Source organism: Oncorhynchus gorbuscha, linkage group LG16 (assembly GCF_021184085.1).
Source record: "Oncorhynchus gorbuscha isolate QuinsamMale2020 ecotype Even-year linkage group LG16, OgorEven_v1.0, whole genome shotgun sequence".
Classification (NCBI taxonomy): domain Eukaryota; kingdom Metazoa; phylum Chordata; class Actinopteri; order Salmoniformes; family Salmonidae; genus Oncorhynchus; species Oncorhynchus gorbuscha.
The window spans coordinates 62,713,454-62,735,769 of NC_060188.1; the positions used below are offsets into that span (position 1 = coordinate 62,713,454).

At 42.7% G+C, this 22,316-nt stretch overlaps 1 protein-coding gene across 4 annotated transcripts in view; it reads right to left on the reverse strand.

Annotated features, from left to right (window-relative positions):
- Nucleotides 1-22,316, reverse strand: part of LOC123998616 (active breakpoint cluster region-related protein-like) — a 263,562-nt gene that overhangs the window by 212,672 nt on the left and 28,574 nt on the right. For 2 of the 4 annotated variants that reach the window (XM_046303644.1, XM_046303643.1), the window contains exon 1: nucleotides 16,194-16,486. The exons of the other annotated variants lie outside the window; for them this stretch is intronic. In XM_046303644.1, coding sequence (XP_046159600.1) covers nucleotides 16,194-16,254 — 61 coding nt within the window. In that variant the 5' untranslated portion in view covers nucleotides 16,255-16,486. Of the gene's footprint in view, nucleotides 1-16,193; nucleotides 16,487-22,316 lie in introns of those variants that run through there. 4 annotated transcript variants of the gene reach the window in all.

Here is a 22,316-nt window from a genome sequence, read left to right on the forward strand (position 1 = left end):
ACGCTGGGTCAATTGTGCACCTCCACGTGGGTCTCCCGGTTGCGGCCGGCAGCGACACAGCCTGGGATCGAACCAGGGTCTGTGGTGAAGCAGCTAGCAGTGCCTTAGACCATTGCGCTACTCAGGATTCCAATAAAAATGTATATTGTCATCTCTGCTCTACATCAGACTCATTTTGTGCTTCAGGTGAACTTAGATGAGAATTCACAAACGGGCATTATATCAGCAGGCAGCGCTCTCCAGTACTGTGTCCAGTGTAGCCAGGCTATTTTTCTCTGGTAAAATGCAAATGAACTTTAATCAAAACATAAGAAATGTAGCTAGCTACCTTCTTTCTATGATAAACATTCAAAATAAATACAGTTGAATTCGGAAGTTTACATACACTTAGGTTGGAGTCATTCAACAACTCCACAAAGTTAGCAGCTTTTTGTTAAAAATCGCGCAACATTTCAGTGCCCTGCTACTCATGCCAGGAATATAGTATATGCATATGATTAGTATGTGTGGATAGAAAACACTCAGACGTTTATAAAACTGGTTAAATCACAGCTGTGACTATAACAGAACGTGCGTTTCATCGTAAAGTGCAGGAAAATCTGATCACTGAAAATGGGAAAATATATCCATGCGCCACTTCAACCAATTGTTAAACGTGAACCACATTAAATGGGGCCGAGGTTGCAATACCTACAGCTTCCACACGATGTCAACAGTCTTGTCATTTGTCTCGGATTTGTTTCTTGGTCAAACCGACACAAGGCAGGGCTTTTCTTCCGGTCTCCGACCGGATGTTTTGGTTGAGGAATATTTGGACACGATATCAGGACGTGGAGCTATTGAATATACATCGCCCCCGTGATCATTTTGATAGATTATTAACGTTTACTAATACCTAAAGTTGCATTACAAAAGTATTTCGAAGTGTTTTGTGAAAGTTTATCGTTGACTTTTTTAATTTTAAAAAATGACGTTGCGTTATCAAACTCAGTTTTTTCCTTGATTACACAGTCTTCATAGATCGATATCTAGGCTATATATTGGACCAATTTAATTGAAAAAAAAAAGACCCAAATGTGATGTTTATGGGACATCTAGGAGTGCCAAGAAAGAAGCTCGTCAAAGGTAATGAATGTTTTATATTTTATTTCTGCGTTTTGGGTAGCGCCGGCTACCTCAAAATCTGTCGTGTTAGGTGACGTTGCAGTATTTTGGGGGTACATGCTATCAGATAATAGCTTCTCATGCTTTCGCCGAAAAGCATTTTACAAATCTGACTTGGTGGATAGATTCACAACGAGTGTAGCTTTAATTCACTACCTTGAATGTGTATTTTAATGAAAGTTTAATGAAAGTTTGAGTTTTATCAAAAACTATAGGTGGCGCTCTGAAATTCCACTGAGTGATGTTCCTGCATGGGAACTGTATTCTGCATCATCCATAAGAAGTTAACAAACTATAGCTTTGAAAAGTCGGTTAGCAAATCTACATTGTGCATGACAAGTAATTTTTCCAACAATTGTTTACAGACAGATTATTTCACTTATAATTCACTATCACAATTCCACTGGGTCAGAAGTTTACACTAAGTTGACTGTGCCTTTGAACAGCTTGGAAAAATTCCAGACAATGATGTCACTGCTTTAGGAAGCCTCTGATAGGCTAATTGACATCATTTGAGTCAATTGGAGGTGTACCTGTGGATGTATTTCAAGGCCGACCTTCAAACTCGGTGCCTCCTTGCTTGACATCATGAGAGAAAAAAATAACAGCCAAGACCTCTGTCAATGAGCTCTGTCATTGCCAACGAAAGGTTATAACAAAGTATTGAGATAAACTTTTGTTATTGACCAAATACTTATTTTCCACCATAATTTGCAAATAAATTCATTAAAAATCCTACAATGTGATTTTCTGGATTTTTTTCTCATTTTGTCTGTCATAGTTGAAGTGTACCTATGATGAAAATTACAGGCCTCTCTCATCTTAAGTGGGAGAACTTGCACAATTGGTGGCTGACAATACTTTTTTGCCCCACTGAAGCTTAACACTTCTATTGTCATTGGATGAACATGATGCTATTTTCTGCCTAATATATGTGGCACTATTATATTTTCTGTGAAGTTAAACTATAGTTACACATCCCTGATCCCTCTATTAAAGCAAAAAAAACACATTTGACGATCAATATAAAACAACCTCAATGCACAGCTGGACTCACATTCTCCTGCTTTCTCCAGATGTGCTACTTACAAACACATGACAGGGTAAGCTTCATAATGTAAAATAATGTGACAGGTGAAATGAACACAATCTGCTTTAAAAAAATAAAATAAAAAAGTAGCTACGAATATTAAAATTTAAATTGAAAAAAATAAAGATATTTCAACAGAATTGAAAAACCATCCCGTGGCCATTTCCAAATACCCTGGTATACCGCCCAAGGCACGCATATACACACACCTCCCCCACGTCCCAGCAAGTGGTAAAATAATATCCATCTGCCCATTCTCTCCCTTTGGCCCTACACAGGTGGGAGGGTGATATATCACTGCCTACTCCTTGCCAACACACTCCCACGCACAGTACACTAGTGTGTAGGTGTGTGTGTGTGTGAGAGCCTATAACAATGCTGAGTACCATTGCATCCCACTGAATAAGCCCCTAGTATGAGCAATAGCAGGGCCAGCTCACGCCCCATGACAGACCTTGACAGAGCCTACTGCACGAGGCATTTACTGTCCTCTCTAATGTAAGCCCTGAGGAATGTGTGTGTAAAGAGGGAGTTTGAAGAGAGGGAGGGAGAGAGAGTGTGGGTGTGGGTTATGTAATGTCCATCCAGCCACCACATCCATACATCAGTATTCTTCACAGAAAATAGAGTGAACTGCACTCACTCTGCACTGGAGGAGAGGAGGAGGACCGGATTTGAAATCCTGCACAGGTGTGAGCAGATGGCGAAATGAGGCTGAGAATGTCTTATAAAAGAAGCTTTGGTTCTATTAGAATAATGCTAAAGCTACCGTTTTGTCATTTTTCAGTCAGACAGAATGAACACAAGCTATCCTGCTGAACAGGAACACCACATATCCTGTCTATAGCAAGACTTTGAGGATAGTATGCCGTTTGTTTGTTTGTTTGTTTGTTTGTTTGTTTGTTTGTTTGTAGCAGATTGTCTGACAACAGCGATAACATCCCAACTTTGACAATCTGACAATCAAGCTTAATGGAAGTCTCATGCTGGAATGACAGAACAAAACCTCACCGATAGCTGCTTCTTTCTGTATTCAAATCAGACACTACCAAGCACGCATACTCCAAATCAAACAGAGAAAATCACATTCTTGTGTGACCCCTACCATCTCCCTCTCGCTTGCTCTTTCTCTCTCCCTCCAAATTTGACATATCTAACAGTCTCTCCCTAAGCTCTCCAGTACAGAATACTGATGTAGGTGAATCAGGTGCAACAGTCAAATGATTCCTCCACCTCTCTTACTCTGAAACAGAGACAGCCGGAGAACAAGAGAGAGAAAGAGACCAACAGGGATTTCACCTTTATTTTAATGGGGAAGAACGATATGGGGTAGAGGGAGTGAGGGGGTTGCCATAATGTACAATCCAAGATTTACTCTTTCCATAATAGGTCACGACATAAAACACAGTGCTTGGGAGAAAGTGAGTGAGAGAGAAAGAGAGACACTGAACAGCAGACCTAAAGGGAATTTCCATGTAAAAAGGACCCATGAGCACCAACATGTGAAGTTCATAGGAGCATTTCAAATCTGGTGTCAAATGAAAGCAAGAGTCTTTTTTATTTAGCCATATTAGGGCTGAGCCCAATAGGTTGTTGTCAATAGGTTGTTTGTCGACCAAGATTTTTTAAGGCCCACGAGACACCGGTCTTACTCATGCCCATCTCAGTGAACTAATCCATTGCGGAGGCCGTGAGGATGGCACCGTCCAAGAAGAAGTGGAGTGTGGCTGCACAACGCACGTCTCTCTCCAGAATGAGCTCTCCTGTCAATTTGTGCACGTTCATTGTTTAATAGTGTGAATTGTTTGCGTTTGATTGTTAATGTCTATCAACTCCCCATTACATATAATCACCAGTAGTACATGTACCATTAATTCCTATAATCTTGACTCTACAACGTTTGTTTGGTTAAGGTAATGTCTGTTAATGCATTCGATATATAATTATTCCAGTCTTACCATTCTCATTTTCGGAGTGGACATGTTTGCATTGCGCACTATTTATGCTACACTTGTGAGAAACAAGTTGAGGTTTATTTCATTCCATTTACAAGTTTTGTCAATTTGGTCATTGTATTTTGTTTGGAGCACTCCTGTCAATGTGGAGTAAGGACGTGCACCTGATTACCCATAGAACGCACCACCACAAATGAGCTGTGGAGCTTCTCAAAGTAATGTTTTCTTCTCCTCAAACAGCAAGCAAACTAAGTCTGTTTTTACATCCATTGAGAATGACAATAGTTCCTTAATGTATTTGAAAAATCTTTCCAGCTCTCTCCCTTTCGATAACCACTCAGCGTGAAAGGGAAAAACGTCATGTTTGATCCAGTGGAAACGTCATAAAATAGTCCGACCTAATTACTTCTATTCCCTTGCGCAAATAGCCTAGAGCTGTGTCTGTCCCGAGCTCACTGGCTGGGGAAACTGAGGGCCCAGAATATTTTATACAATGTTGCAAGGAGCTTCAGGCCACACCCAAGTTAATAGTTGATTCAATGTTTCAAGTTCATTGTCGAAAGGCTATGCATAGCCAATGTGATTTAAAAGGGGATCTTTTGTATTTTTAAAATCAGGATATTTTCTACCTCCAGGCTGCAATGTTTTTATTTGATGGCTTTATAGGCTATTTTTACATAATTGGCAACAATTTTCTTTTTAGGTTTGAATCTTTTTTATTTTGATTAACCACATGACAATGATTGAGAAGACGTTCTTCTAAATTAAATAAAACAGTTCCAAGAAAATGTGCAGTTCGCTTAAAGCATCAGACAAACTCAATGCATAAATGGTTGATTGTTATATTTAGTTTTGGATAAATAATTTGCTTTCTGTAAGTTTCACAAAACTTTGCCTTGTGCTTTGGAATACCGTTCCCAAAAACTCACATATCATTAAGATATTTTCTGATCTCTCCCTCATGAGGGAGGATTAAGAAAGTTCACAGGAGTAACAAGTAAAGGTAGACCTACCAATTAGTTCGTGTTTTTACTGATATCAAGATCTTTCATGAATTATCAAGTGATTAAAACTCGTAATTCAGTTACCAAATCAGTAACGGAATTACCTAAAAATCTATGCAATTGAATTGGCTACAATGGGAAATCATAGTAGTCACAAACCACAGTTGGGTCACCTGCAACTGTTCTCCCATCCAGTGGCCTACTGTTATGTTCAGATCATAACTGTTGTTTTTTCTCTCTTTCTGTCTTATGGAGTTCAAAGCAAGACTGAAAATCTGGACAACCCCTCCCTCTCACCCACTCTCCCTCTAGCTGCCGCTCTCTTCTCTCTCTCCAATTAATGGTACGTCTCCCGGCACCTACCACCTACCCGCTTTCCATTTACTGTAACAAGCATCCTCACGCACTGACCGACACCGGACGTCCATCAACGTTGAAAAGTAGATGAAATGTGGTCAGACCAATCCTGGCTGGAGCATCATAGATGTCTGTTTCACAAGTTCAGACATCACAGTACAGTAAAGCACAGTACTGTAAAGTGGAGTACAGTAGAGCACAGTATAATGTACTGTACTCTACTGAACTCTACTGTGATGTCCGAACTTGTGAAATATTGATGACCAAATGTGGTATTGTTTGGGGGCAGAGCTCATTTTAACAGCCACTTTGTAGAACACCCAAATATGTAAAAGCAGGATATTGCATATTTCTACCTTTGTGTACCTATTCAAGATACGTCACCATGAAGTGAACAACATTTTTGTTCCATAATTATGCATTTCTGTGTAGTACAGATCAGGGACCCATGATCTAATTCTGTTACAGTAAATCCACTTAGTGTATTTAAACTACAGTAGGTTATCAAACTCAAGGTGTCATGTCATAGCCAACACTCCATTCTTTTGGAGTTTTTGGAAAACGTGGTCATAAAAATAAAAAAAATAAAAAATTGACGGAGATTTTACCGTAATTCTGTTAGCAAAAACGTTGCATCTGCACAGTTCTTCCAGTAAACATGTTTTTGTGAAATGTTTTGTATTAATTATTGAAAATGTCCTTGTGCATAGAGTTGTATGGTTTGTTACAGTTTGAAATCAATGTTTTTTGTTTGGCATACATTTTTAAGAAAAAAATCTGAGTCAAAGTGTAATTCCCTTAATGTGGAATTGCCCTACAGTAGAAATACCAGTCATTTGCTGGCCTTAATCAGGACAATAATTATGCTTCTCTCTCTATGTGAGCGAGCTGAACTTTTGAGAGTAGACAGTCTTTCTCTTAAACCTGTAGAAGATGAGAAGCCATTTTGTTACCTCACATAAATACTGTAACACTACCTGGCAAAGAGCCAAGAGACGGACACCTCAGGGAGACCAGTGGTGAGGGAGAGTACCTACAGGGGAAAGGGAAGGGCACTCCATACCGTTTCAATTTTTAATCACACAGAAGAAAAACAAGGAACTCAAATTAGCAGTTTAATGGGTATTTGGTTTAAAAGGTGTCACAGCTGGGATCAAACAAACTAATCAAATAGTGACAGATGGGTAGTTTGCTTTCCACATAATAAATCTAGTGTCTAATAAATGGCCTTAATGGATAGTTTTATCTCCTATTGAACAGTCTGTGTTTGTTCACCTGTGTCTGTCTGTCTGGCCCCAGCTCCCATTCAGTCCTGAGGCCCGATTCAAAAAAACATTATTTATGAAAAAACGGAGTTCAAGGATTTCAAGAAAAAAAAGGTTCATCAGATCGTTCTGAAAATGTTCTTAGTAATTCATAGTTTTCTTATGAACTTTGTAAATATCTTATTTTGTGGCATTGACATTGAAACCAATAAATATGCCTGTGTTTACAAGGATGATAGGATTTGGCCAACTATAATAAAGTGTTCATATTTCCATTTTATTACGTTTATCTGCTATACGTCTCTAGATTATTATAATTTTTGGGGGCTCGAACCCTTTATGCACAAAAACAAACGTAATTGTTTCACACATTATAGCCTTCAGACTAGCTATATCAAAAACAAAAATGGATAACCAAGAAAAGCACAATAAAAACTTCCACAAACAAGAGCTTGAAGTGATGGTGGAGGAAATAGCAGCCAGGAAAAGGTTGCTGTTAGGGACACTCTAAAAACTGCAGACCAAAAAGAGGACGGGCGAGAGTGGCAAAGTAGGTCTCTGGCGTCGGAGGTAAGGGACAGTGATGATGCCGTAAAAAAGTGGTCCGACATCAAGTCGGCTGCTGAGAAGACGGGAGCTGAGAGATCATTCATGTGGACCAGCTGGAGGAGAAGGCGTTGTACATGGTAAGAGACGATGGTGGTAGAGGGACTGCACAACCGGTAAGTTAGGTACCTACGTTTGCTAGCTAACGCGTAACGACAATGCTAACAACGTTAACGTTAGCCAAGTTCTTATTTGCAAATTGACGAGTGAACGCTAGTTATTTAACACTTCTTGAATATTGTAATATATTGTTAATTACTAGCTAGCTAGATAATGCGCATTTAATTCATTTTCTTGCTGTGTTTAAATGTCCGGTAGCCAACTGTTTGTCACAGTGGCGCAAGAAAATGTTAATGGTTACGAAAGTATCCATTCGTCACAAGACAAGTGTTTAGCTGTTCTAATGTTAAATACATTTTCAAGAAGAAATCCTAAAACATTTTCAAGGATCCAATTTCTTCTCAATTATTTTCTTAGGGGGAAAAAATTAAGAATATTTCAAATAACTTCATTGAGGAATAGCAACTTGGCTTAACTTTCTTCATAAGTCTATACTTAAGGAAAAACTGGCAATTAAGACATTTCTTAAGAAGGTTTTGTGAATCCGGCCCCTGGAGGTCATCAGGCCTCAAGTCTTAATGAAGCAGAAAGCTAGCCCCCGGAATTTCTGCAATTGAATTGGCTACAATGAGAAAGTAGTAGTCACAAACCACAGGTCACCTGCTACTGTCCCTCCTTCACCTGGCATACTGTCCCTCCTTCACCTGGCATACTGTCCCTCCTTCACCTGGCATACTGTCCCTCCTTCACCTGGCATACTGTCCCTCCTTCACCTGGCATACTGTCCCTCCTTCACCTGGCATACTGTCCCTCCTTCACCTGGCATACTGTCCCTCCTTCACCTGGCATACTGTCCCTCCTTCACCTGGCATACTGTCCCTCCTTCACCTGGCATACTGTCCCTCCTTCACCTGGCATACTGTCCCTCCTTCACCTGGCATACTGTCCCTCCTTCACCTGGCATACTGTCCCTCCTTCACCTGGCATACTGTCCCTCCTTCACCTGGCATACTGTCCCTCCTTCACCTGGCATACTGTCCCTCCTTCACCTGGCATACTGTCCCTCCTTCACCTGGCATACTGTCCCTCCTTCACCTGGCATACTGTCCCTCCTTCACCTGGCATACTGTCCCTCCTTCACCTGGCATACTGTCCCTCCTTCACCTGGCATACTGTCCCTCCTTCACCTGGCATACTGTCCCTCCTTCACCTGGCATACTGTCCCTCCTTCACCTGGCATACTGTCCCTCCTTCACCTGGCATACTGTCCCTCCTTCACCTGGCATACTGTCATGTTCAGCTCACAACTGTTTGGTTTTTCTTTCTGTCGTCTGGTGGTCGAAGCAAGTCTAGACTCCCTCTCCCCTCCCTACTGTAAAGTAGAGAGGTGTGTAGAATAATACCCACACTTAAAGGATTACATATTGCTACCTTTGTGTACATATTTACAATACATCACCATGAAGAGAATGACATTCATATCCATAATTATGCATTTCTGTGTAGTACAGATCAGAGACCCATGATGAAATTCCATTACTGCAATTCTGTTACTGGGTGTAAATCCACTTCACTTACTGTAGTTCAATAACCAAAATATATTTTTTCAAACTCAAGGTGTCATGTTATAGATGTCTGCAACCCCATTATTTCTGCAGACATCTTTTGGGAAGACGTGGTCACAAACAACTGAAGGAGATTTTACTGAAATTCTGTTACCAAACTTTGCATCTGCACAGTTCTTCCTGTAAATGTGTTTTTGTAAAAATGGCAGTGTAAATTGTTTTAAAGTCCTTGCACATAAAGTTCATGTTTGTTTTGTGTTCCGTAATCATAAAATTGCCCATAGATCTGTGTCCCTTTCCCTCTCATTCGCTGAGATTGTTTCCATTCTCATCACTCTCAGCAACCCCTCTCCCATCTCTCAGCAACCCCTCTCCCATCTCTCAGCAACCCCTCTCCCATCTCTCAGCAACCCCTCTCCCATCTCTCCTCTGCCTCACCTCTCCTACTCAACAACCCCCACTCCCTAAACCTCTCTCCCTTCTCCCTCTCTCCTTAAATCTCTCATTAAATTTTATTTCTCACATGCACCAACATTACATGCCCCAAGCCCTGTTGTTTCAGTTGATTTAGTATGGGAAGGGATGTGCTACTGATTACGAGGCCCAGCCCCATCCCTCACCAAGCACCAGCACAAACAGACAGCTAGGACAAGAGGCAGAGGCTGATGCTGGAAGAGAACATCTCATTCTTTATCCCTATGCACTGAGCCATCACCTACAAGACCACAGTACTGCTACATATTGCTTTACGTTCAATCAAATGAACAGTTACAGCACCTTCAGGAAGTAGTCACACCCCTCAACTTTTTCCACATTTTGTGACATTACAGCTGGTTAAAATATATAAAAATGTACATTTTGTGTCACTGATCTACATACACACACACACACAATAGCCCATAATGTCACAGTGGAATTGTGTTTTTATACATTTTTACAAATTATTAAAAAATGAAATGCTGAAATGCCTTTAATCAATACGTATCCAACCTCTGTTATGGCAAGCCTAAACTTGAGTGGAAATGTGCTTAACAAGTCAGATAAATTGCATGGATTAATTGTGTGCGATAAATGGTGTTTACCATGATTTATTCATGACTGCCATCTCTGTATCCCACACATATAATTACAGTGCCTTCGGAAAGTATTCATACCCCTTACGGATTCTACATTGTTTGTTACAGCCTGAATTTTCTCACTTACACACAACACTCCACAATGACATATTTTTAGAAATATTTGTGCTTTAAAAAAAATAAAACACAGAAATATCAAATTTACATAAGTATTCACACCCAGGCCAATACTTTGAAGAAGCACCTTTGACAGCGATTACAGCTGTGAGTCTTTCTGGGTAAGTCTCTTAAGAGCTTTTCACACCTTGATTCTGCAACATTAGCCCATTAATCTTATCAAAGTCCTTCAAGCTCTATCAAGTTGGGTGTCTAGCAATGATCAACAACCATTTTCAGGTATTGCCATAGATTTTCAAGTAGATTTAAGTCAAAACTGTAACTCGGCCACTCAGGAACATTCAATGTCACCTTGGTAAGTAACTCCAGTGTGGATTTGGCCTTGCGTTTTAGGTTATTGTCCTGCTGAAAGGAGAATTCATCTCCCAGTGTCTGGTAAAAAGCAGACTGAACAAGGCTTTCCTCTAGGATTTTACCTGTGCTTAGCTTCATTTCCATTTCATTTTTAACTGAAAAACTCCCCAGACGTTAATGATTACAAGCATACCCAGTAATGTGTTGGATTTGGCCAAAACATAAAACTTTGTAATCAGAACAAAAAGTGAATGGCTTGGAAGGAGAGGAAGTAAACTATACTAAACTAAATGACAAAGTGAAAAGAAGGAAGCCTGTACAACATGCATCCTGTTTGCAATAAGTCACCAATGTAATACTGCAAATAATGTGGCAAAGAAATGAACCTCTTGTCCTGAATATAAAGCATTATGTTTGGGGGAAATCCAACACATCACTGAGTACCACTCTTCATTATCAAGCATGGTGGTGGTTGCATCATGTTATGAGTATGCTTGTCATCGGCAAGGACTATGGAGTTTTTGGGGGGGTAAAAAGAAAAGGAATAGAGCTAAGCACAGGCAAACTTCTAGAGGAAAACCTGGTTCAGACGGCTTTCTACCAGACACTGGGAGACAAATCCCCCTTTCAGCAGGACATTAACATAAAATACTCGGCCAAATCTACACTGGAGTTACTTACCAAGACGACCTTGAATGTTCCTGAGTTGCCTAGTTACAGTTTTGACTTAAATCAGCTTGAAAATGTATGTAAACGGCTGTCTAGCAATAAACAACTTGACAGAGCTTGAAGAATTCTAAAAATAATAATTGGGAAAGGATAAAGGGAACAGAGGGTCTTTGGATAATGGACGTGCTTTGTACAGTAGGGACTAAATCTATTCAAATCCATATTATCTTGTATATCTAAATCAATGTAAGAGCCAATATAACGTACACAAACAGTGGTGGAGTTCACAATCAGACATGATAAACTGAGTGGTTCGAGCTCCGAATGCTGATTGTCTGAAAGCCGTGGTATATCAGACCGTACCACGGGTCATACCACGGGTATGACAAAACATGTATTTTTACTCTTCTAAATACGTTGGTAAACAGTTTATAATAGCAATAAGGCACCTCGGGGGGTTGTGGTTTATGGCCAATATACCACGGCTAAGTGCTGTATCCAGACACTCAACGTTGTGCCGTGCGTAAGAACAGCCCTTAGCCGTTGTATATTAGCAATATATCACACCCCCTCAACATAATTCAGAGCCACTGTGGGAGCTGTAGGTCCCTTTCAAGGCTGTGGAGGCCCAATCTAAAACATGATAGGCAGTGTGGCGAGCTAGTCAAGGGATCTGTTCTGTGGTCGGGACCCGATTGATGCGTTTGGAAACACAATCAGGCTACAGTCCATCTGCAGTGGACCAACTGATCTGGACACACAACCCACAACACAATATGGAGTGGGGCTGTTCTTTTCCCGAGATGGAAATACGTTCAGATCATTTTTGCAGGGATGAATGTGATGAATGCGCTATACACCTTCAGCTAGTATTATTTTACCCCCACACACTCACTCACTCCTCTCTGCCCCCTTTCACATCTTTCGCTCTAGTTTCTGGGAAGCTCTCCAAAATCACTTTGTTTTCCCCATTTGCTGATCCCTGCGAGCCAAACACACACATCCTGATGCCCAGATACACTCTAACAACCACCATTAAACACTCGGCCCTTTAAGCATCAGGGGCTAGTGCGCTGCTAACACAATGGATACACACATGAGCATAAATAGGGCTGCAGAGACTCCCATTATTTTCTTGGCGAACTCCTAGAAGTAGGATCTATTCCCTCTATGTTAACACCAACCCACTCAGTTCAACTCACAGAACAAGCTCATAATTAGGTAGGCCGCTGATGTTAGCAGTTCTATTGTGGGCTGGACACCGGCTTCATAACGAGGCACTCAGACCCAAGTCGTAGTTTTGCATCCTCTATAGGAGAGACAAATGTAGCAGCAAAAGCAGTTTGAGGGTGACATAAGCTAAGCCATATTTTATACTGGAAAGCCACTTAGTCCCCGTTTCAGAAACCAACCAACTTAACCGCCCCACTCATTCATTGCCACACAGCACTCCATCCACTTTCACATGGAATGACCCCGTGGGGAGTGTATTAACTGAACCCAAGATCAGCCTAACATACAGTAGCTCAAAAGCTTCTCATACTGCATAGGCTCCAAACCCTGCTTCATAAACAAGCCTCCACTCAAATCGCTACAGCCAAAGACAATAGGATAATTGTACAGAATCAGAGTTCAACAGCAGCCACAAGGAGATGAAACCTCAGTGGCATGTTAACATCTGAAAATACCTTGAAACACCATGTAACGTACTGGGGATTACAATTGAACCTCCGCTGGGACTCTAATAGGTGATATTACTACACAACCACCCAGGATGGCCTGATTTAGCCTGCACCCTGGCATCCCAGTGTCGTGATGACTGGCATCCCAGTGTCGTGATGACTGGCATCCCAGTGGCGTGATGACTGGCATCCCAGTGGCGTGATGACTGGCATCCCAGTGGCGTGATGACTGGCATCACAGTGGGCAGTCCAGGCAGACGCACTACAGGCAGCTTGCTGTAGCTGTACAACTGGCACAACAGTGGCACTGCCAGCCAATCTGCCCCTTCTGCCTCTTGATAAGTGTATGGCGCTAAAACCCAAGTTAGCCTTCCCTGCAGTGACTAGGATTATGGGTGTGTGTGTGTGTCCTCTGCTGCCATATTGAAGGCTCTTACATAATCTATATCCTTTGATGTTTTGCTTCAGAATCAACGTGACGTGACATTACAGTAGTTTAGGGAATGTTTCTGGAGATGTCTCTAAATATATATTATACTGGACCCCTACGTTTGGCTTGGGCATCGAGCTAAAGTGAAAATACTGGAGACGAGACACAAACAATTCCCAGTGCTCATATGGATGGAAATAGCATATTCGATTTAACTGTTACGAGAACAAGCTATTCAGGTAATTACAACAAATGACAAGCTGCTAGTGCTAGTCTAGGCTATATATTGGTACAGCCATGTCTGGCTGTGCATCTTATTGTACCCAAGGAGTGTCCAAGTGAATGTGTAAGCTGTCAGAGACAATTGGTCTCTGAGCTGACTGGTGACTCTGACAAGGGGTCTGACAGAGGAGGGGAGACGTCTTTGAACTTTCTCTGAAGAGGAAAATATTTGAATGAATGAGTGATAAGTGTGTGTGTGTGTGTGTGTGTGTGTGTGTGTGTGTGTGTGTGTGTGTGTGTGTGTGTGTGTGTGTGTGTGTGTGTGTGTGTGTGTGTGTGTGTGTGTGTGTGTGTGTGTGTGTGTGTGTGTGTGTGTGTGTGTGTGTGTGTGACAGTGGAACCGCCTCAGGTACCTCCTACTACCCACCACTCTGTGTTAACATGTCATGTTTCATCCTGACTATCATTAGACAGAGGGGCCTGGCTGGCCGGGCCAAGATTGGTGCAGTAAATGAAGCTAACCAATAAACACTGGAGTACAAAATATCACCACAACGTGAGTGTGATTTACTGCAACATTCATCATGACCACCACCCTCACCTGTCCACTGGATCTGTCTCTCAACTCATGACAAGCCATGAGGAGGAGCAACGATAAAGGGAGGATGGAGAGATGAATGGAAGAGGACAAGGAATGGAAGGAACATGCATAGCCTTCAATATAATGGAAGTAGCCCTCAAGATAATCTAACAATGTCTAGGGACATCGGAGTCAACACGGTCTCCTGTTATGCTAATATTCCTTTATTGGAAGCTCTTTGTTCGCCATCTAACCTATTCACACAGGGAATGCGACGTGTAAATGACACATTCATTGTGTTATTTTGTCAGCTCTGCTGCCAAAGGAGACCATTCAATCAATCACTGGCTGCTAGGCACTTCACACTGGCCCATATTCATTATTAGACCAACATCGGTCTCATAATGTCTTTCAAATGTGGTCTATATTTTTACATCTATTTTCACAAGTAGGCTAACGTGCCCCAATGAATAGGGTGGAAAAATGAACAATTATTTTAAAAAACAAATAATTTGCATCATTGTTTGTGATGCTCTGTGTCCAGCGTGGCAGGTTCTCAGATGAAGTCATCAACAGACACAAAGCGTTACCTGGGCCAACAGATCGTTTCCTTGGTAAACCCATTTGGCCTGATAATATGGTACTTTATGCTCTTAGCCCCCCCCCCCACAATTGCTAAAACCCCTCCACCAACCCCGCTCTTCTCCATCGCTCCCACAGTTCCTCTCCTTCCACTTCTCTCCCGCCATCCCTCTCTCAGCCCCAGAAGGGGAAGATTAAGTGAAAACAGCTATACAGCAGAACAAACAACAACAAGCTGTTACATAACCTAATCTCTACTTCTGAGAAAAGACTGAATCACATCACGACACACTCAATTAAGGGTAACTCATCTAAATGTGTGTGTGTCACGACTCATTTTCCCCAGTTAATGTAGCTCTACAGGCAGCATGAAAACTCACCATAACAAGTCTCATGTATCAGTGCTCCCATCACTGTCCAGTCAAGTGTACAAATCACACACACCATAGAATCCTGAGTTAATACAAACTACATCTTCTGTACATATTTAGAATATCCTAATCCTAAATGGAAAAATACATTAAATCATGCTGATTCATGATCACAGTCATTTTCTAAACCAGTGTTTTGGCAGGTACTAGGTTGGGCTACATACAGGATAAAGAAAACATCCATTCACAGAAACTGTACAATAAAGACACTGACCACAGTGAAACATCGACATGGACAAAACCAGTGGAATGGATTCATCTCTATCAGCACGTGTGTCCTGGTTACAAAAGTACATGGCGTTCTCTCTGCAATCAAACTGAGTCTATCGGTCCAAGTTGGTTAAATATGCTCCGATTTGAGCTATTCAAATGGTGGAAGATAATTTGAGCGATTTCAGTGCAGAATTGCATTGTTTTGAATGTGTATTAGGATATTTAATTTGAATTTCATGTTTCTGAATGTGTAACACACAAGTTATATTTCATGATTTGAAACTGAACTGAATATTGCATTATTTTAAAATATGAGACTTTTATGCATTTGTAAACTTGATACCAAGACAATGAATGCAATATTTACCATATTGAAACTGAACACAAATATTACATTTGAATATTCAATTGAAATCAAATTTTGAAACGAAATGCAATATTCAGTCGATTCAGTTTCAAATCATGAGATACAAGTTCAATTTATGAATTGAATGATTCAATGTGATATACAGCTTTGTACACGCACACTTCAGATTAATGAGCAAAACAGTGCTCCTGGAAGGTGAAATAACATGTAGGACTGGGGTGTCTGGTTATGGGTAACTACAGTGATGGACTCTAATTGGGAGCGGTGACTAAACACAAAGTGTGCTCGCCCATGTGTCTCGGGTCCTAACGTGATCAGACATCTCAGCTCCAAGAAGGGGGTGGATGGGGTCTGGAAGGGGAGTGAGGAGATGGAGGAAGAGAGGAGTAGAGAGTGATACATACTGCTGTAGAGTGTATCTATCCAAGAGAGTCGGGGGAGGCCACGAGTGCTCAGGGGCTCCATCCTCCTAGCAACGATTCCTGTTAAAAAAACAACCTCCTGTCCCTTTCTGTTCTTCTTCTTTTTCTTTTTCACAGGTGAAAGGCAGTCACCATCTCGCGCAACAAAAACAAACACTTTGGGTCCAACAGGCGTACGGACAGAGAGAACAAGAGAATAAACGAGTGTGTACCAGCCCTCTGCTTTAACGGTTGCTCTCAGACTGAGCTCCAACGACAGGCAGAGAAAAACAACGACAGGCTAGAAACGGTCACAGCCAACCGTTGCTAGGGAAGAGGGAAAGCTCTCTCGCTCCCTTTTGCTCGCTCACTCCCACCCCCTCTTTCTATCTCTCGAGCATGCACGCACAGCTCCTCTCGCTCAGTCTTCCAAGTCCCTCTCTCTCCCTGTGTGTTCTCTTCCTCTGCATGTCTCTCTTGCTCTGGTATGAGCACATCAACATCAGAAACTCCACATGATGACATGATGTTTCTATGTCATGTCTTTTCTCAGGGACAAGGAGACAAACAAAAACAGACCTGTCTCTCTCTCAGGAGGATGCATTAGCACAGTTTTCTGTACTGTAATATCCTGGTACAGCCTGTGTACTAATGGACAAGGAAGACTAGCGTGTGTGTCCTAATGTGTTTCTAAATGGCTTCACAAATACACCCCTCTCCTGACTGGACAAGACAAGTGCTGTTGGCTGTACAGTATTGGCCAGTACTAAAGACACCACTACCCGTTTGTGATTAGGGCAGGAACAATACCAGTATCGCGATACTCGTTAGTATTGTGACAAGGAAACAAAACATGAAGCAGATTTAAGTTCTTTAGGAAAACAGCCCTAATGTTAAAAACAAATCCTTGTGTTGTCATCCAGTCACGTATTTATTTTCCAAGCTATAGTGCACAATATGTTACATACAGCAGATTTTTAAAGGACCAAAGAATTGTCTACTTCATCTTTCCATTTTTGCCATGGATTTTTTTGGGAGGCGATATTGGTATCGTCACAGCCCAATCTGTGATATGGAGCGATGCGGATGAACCACATTTTAACCGGTTTCTGAGACTGATGGTGTTAGGAAGTGATGGGGGCAGAGGGGTTGTTGTGATCGTGTCAGAGACAAAAGAGACTAGTTTGTGTGTGTGTCTCCAGACTGACTCTCTGGGACACTGCTGAGGAGGAGAGAGATCAGAGGGGAGAGCATGAAAGAGATATGAAAATAAAAGGAAGTCTACAACAGATGACAGTGAAAGGGCCAGAGAGATGTGGGTGTAGAGAAGGGTAGTGCTGAAAACAATAGAACAAGAGGTAGAGAGAGGGAGGGGCAGATGGCTCTGTCATCTTTTCCTCTTCTCCATTCCCGTGACAACGAGCCCTATTATCCTCACTGTTCCCCACCCACCCCCCTTCGCACTAGAAACAGACACACACACTTTCAGAATCAAATTAAAAATACACTCCTGTTAGCAGGAGTGTCTCTCTCTCTCCTGTTCTTCGCCAAGTAAACCTAGCAGACCAGTGACCATCACTACATGTCCCGGCTCCTCAGACACTACTGTAGTAGTAATAGTGGTTGTGGTAAATCTCTCGTGTGTGTGTGTGTGTGTGTGTGTGTGTGTGTGTGTGTGTGTGTGTGTGTGTGTGTGTGTGTGTGTGTGTGTGTGTGTGTGTGTGTGTGTGTGTGTGTGTGTGTGTGTGTGTGTGTGTGTGTGTGTGTGTGTGTGTGTGTGTGTGTGTGTGTGTGTGTGTGTGTGTGTGTGTCATCTCCACAGAGACACAGAATTGAGTGGGAGCAGCAGAGGGAACTGAGAATCACAACAGCAGTACACACACACCGCAAACTTGATATTCACCAAAATTCAGTTAACCACCAAAACGCACCCCTCAATGTCCTTCAGCATGGCCACAGATACAGACTGCAGTTGTTCAGGCTTGTAGCAGAAAATAAAATCTGACAGTGTCAGGCCTTTAACATTGAGGGATCACTGTTCACAAGCCACTCTCCTCCCTAACAATAACAAACCAATTAACTGTGTGTGTTTGTGTGTACAGAGATCTTAAAGTCATGCATCACAAAGACCCTCTGAAGTGCTCCCTCTTCCCTCCACCCCCTTTTTACTTTCAACCCTCAAACCACCCCCTCTCTCCTTCAACATTGTGGGAAGCTGAGGGAAGTGCTCTCCTGCAACCCCCATCCAACCCGACCAAAACATCTCCCCTGCTCTCTCCCCCCTTTAGGATGGGGGGAACATGTGAGGCAGAACAACATCAATTAGAACACAAAGCCTTGTGGGAGGATCCCCTCAGTTGGCCTAGAGCGCTGCTCTTTGTCTCTTCACGAGAGACTGGAATTGGCCAGTCTGTGGGGCCTCCACTCACACGTGCCCACGCACATGCAGACACACGCAGGTCTAATCTAGCCAGAGGTCACGTCTGAGGAGATATCCATCCCTGTCTTATTTGCACCGCTAGCTCCGCTGTGTGTTTGTAAGTCTGCATACATTGTATCTGATGTGTCACTCAAACTAAAGCATATCATTGTATGTTTTTATGAATCAAACAGCAGATGTAGGCGAGAGAAATCATTTGAAAAGACAAACATTTCTAAGGGTTAGCGATTTAGACAACAAAAAAGCCATGAGAGAGAAAGCGAGAGAGGGAGAGGTAAGTGGCTCTTCATCAATGATGGATTCATGAGCAGCAGAGCTCTGATCATCATCCTTTGTCTTCAATCTGGGACAACGGGCGGGCCATGCCCTCTCACATTCTGTCACATCACAGTCACAGAACCAGGACAAAGTGTGTGTGCCTGTGTCTGGCACACTCCATCTAACAGGGCATTGCGAGCCAAAACCAACCTCCCCCACTCTCAAACACTAAACACCAATCATCTGCGGGAGGGGCCAAACAAAGAGAACACATTCGCAGTGCCGCGTATTTTGCCTTCCTGTTGCGTCACAGTGAGCAGTCACGCTGTGGGGTAAAACAGGCCAAAACCCAGTTTCTACAGTAATGTGACAGACACAACACAAAGTTAATGCTTTACTTCTAAACCTGTGTGTGTGTGACCTAAAAGTCCCCTCAAGGATAGTAAAATAAGAAGACATTTCATTCATCCCCATGAAGACAAAAACTTTTTGAAGCTTAGTGGTTAGGTTAGGGTAAAGGAAAATAGGATTTTGAATGGGAATCTATTTTTGGTTAGAATAACAAAATGTGTGTGCGCTTGTGAGTGAGCAGGGCTGAGCATCTGCATCCCGTTGTTCCACCCAGTTCAGGCCTCTCTCCAGTATTGGGTCCTCCTGTGTGATGGCAGAGGGGACCAGATGGCAGGGGTAGACTGGATACCCCACCCCAGTCAATCATAGTGGGTAACATGACCCCATCAATACCCTCTCTTGGGAGCCAAGCTATCACACATATGACCCCTCACCTCCTTACAGAGGCCTTGGAGCACCAGTCGCAAAGAATCTGCTTAGCAGTCATAATCAACATCAATGTCTGTTAGTGGAATACCTTAACATTGAAATGAAATAAACAAAAATCATCATTCAATATTACACTACCTAATGGATGAGGGTAGAGGGAGATATTACAGCCAGTAGTCCCTTCATTGTAGATCCAAGGCAAACAATGGGCTAAGTGATGTTTACAGAGAGGGAATTAGGCTACTCAACTCCACTCCACTCCCAAAGAGTAGAGCAGTGAACCTTGGTAACAAAGGAATGGCAATAATGGCAAGGCACCAAACCATACACAACACCAGACAAAGACAGACTGGTTAGCTGGCTGTCACAGGGGGAATGATACCACTTAAACTGGGCTCCCCAGGTTAGGCATGACCCCCATACACTCCTTCCCCTCCTACATTATTCAATACAGCATATGTGGCTATGGCATTCCCCAATCCTGCTTGTTATGGCAAACACAGCCTATTGGCAGGCATGGGAAGAGGGCGGGGGATGCATGTGCATGTCTGTACATAATTAGCAGGCCAGCCCACTAGCCAATCACCAGGTTGTGTTCTCCCCAGCTCCACTCTGCCCAGATACCTCTGAACCCCTCACCTACCCCTCCCCCTCATTCCTGTCACCCCACCAGCCCCGCCCCTGGCCTTGTCGCCCTAGGGAAAGACAGGGAGGAGAGAGGGGGTAAGAGGGAGAACAGAGGAGCGTGGCTGCAGGTGCTTCTCCTCCAGTCAACTTGCACTATCCTCCCTGCCCTCCCCTCCCTCCGTCTCTCCGGGGCAGTCAGTCTATACCAGGGGATGTGGTGCCACACTGCCCTCCACCTCCTCCATTCCCTGGGCTGATGTTCCCTCCGTTCCCACATCGCACCACCGGGGAGGGGTGTGTGTGTGTGATGGGGAGTTGTGATGCCCCTTTAGTTCCATACACAGGAACTAGACAGACCTGTTTCCACATGACTAGCTCCATCACCAGGAGGGATGGAGAGAGAGACAGGCAAAAAGCCATGCTTTAAATGGGGTCCTGATGCACAGCCGCTCTTGAATGAATAGTGAGTGTCGTGTTGTGTTCTGATGTGATAGTGATGGCACTTGAGTCAACTCATTACAGATTACAATCATGACAAATTGTTTGAAAAATAATATTTTCAATTCAAAACCAGGAGGATAAAAGCAAGCAACTCATCCATAAAAGCCATTAGAATCCTTCTGATTAGAGCCCGACCGATATATCGGTTGACAGATGTGGTCGGCCAATATTAGCCATTATCGGCTGCATTTCTACTGCCATTTAATCCACCGAAAAGGACCAATATAAAATGTGGCAAAAACACTTTGAACCACTAACCCCTCATCCTTTTTTGCCTTTCATTTACTTGTCCTGAAGAGGGCACTCTTTACACGGCTAAAAGCCTATCTTGCCTTGGCGCTACAGCAAGACTTGACACGATCCCCCAACGCAACTACACCAAGGAGAGTGAACTACTGTGAACTAACTGTTACTGCTTCTACTGTGAGTGCTGAGAAGATAGAAGCTTGCCAGCTCAATAAAGTGCCAAAAATGAGCACTGGTCATATACTGTTACGTGAGGTGTAATGGTAGGGTGTTGGGTGTGGTGACGCATGGATGCTATGCCCACATGTAAAGAAACTGCCCTGTTAATGTTCAACTCTGTGGTAAAGTTAACGTTATAGCCATTTCGTGAAGCCTGGGAAATCTAGTGTGTTACCGTATATTTTCTTTTTGTTTAGGTATTCCTCATGCTCTGTCATTCAAATGTTTTCAGAGACAAACATAGCCGGTTACAAAGTAGCACTTTGTAGCTACGTTTTGATGTATGGATTCATTGTCACTTGTCAGGGACTGGTCCAATTTCACGTTTCGCCACCCCCATTTCCATGATGAGTGCTAGCTAGCTAGCTATGTGAGAGTACTTGATGCCTTGTACACTGAGGGTTAGTGATTAAGTATCCTTGGGTTGTCCCAATGGTCAACCCTTACCCGAACCTTACCCCTTACTACAGTAACCATTTTAAAGTGTAGGTAACATAAACATAACCACATGTAACATGGATTTGCATTCGTTTACGGCATTAAAAGTCCCAATGCAAAGTTACACCTCACATTATTTTTCTAGTTATTACATAAAACCGATCAGAATTCCCAAAGAATGCTGAAATGTTTTTCCGGGGGGTGAAGTAATACATAGGACCCAGCAAGCCAACCTATTCCCTATAATGTAAACTCCAACAGAAATAACATCTACCCCATTTTCAGGCTACTCAAGCGGAAACGCCAGCGTTACAGAGGAAAGAGGGTGGGATCCTGGTGAGATTAAGGCGAAGGGAAAACCAGCCTCCATTCTACTGGCCAATGTACAGTCAGTCACTCGATAATAGGATGGATGACCTCCGAACACGGATTTGCTACCACCCGGACTCTCAAAACTGCAATAGTCTTTGCTTTTCTGAAACATGGCTCTCCGACAAGATACACCACCACCACCCCCCGAGCAATGTCGGAGTGGCATTGACTTAAATAAAGTAGAATAGAATACAGCATTGTACCAAGAACAGGGGTGTGGGGTTTCCACGTCACCAAGTTCAATA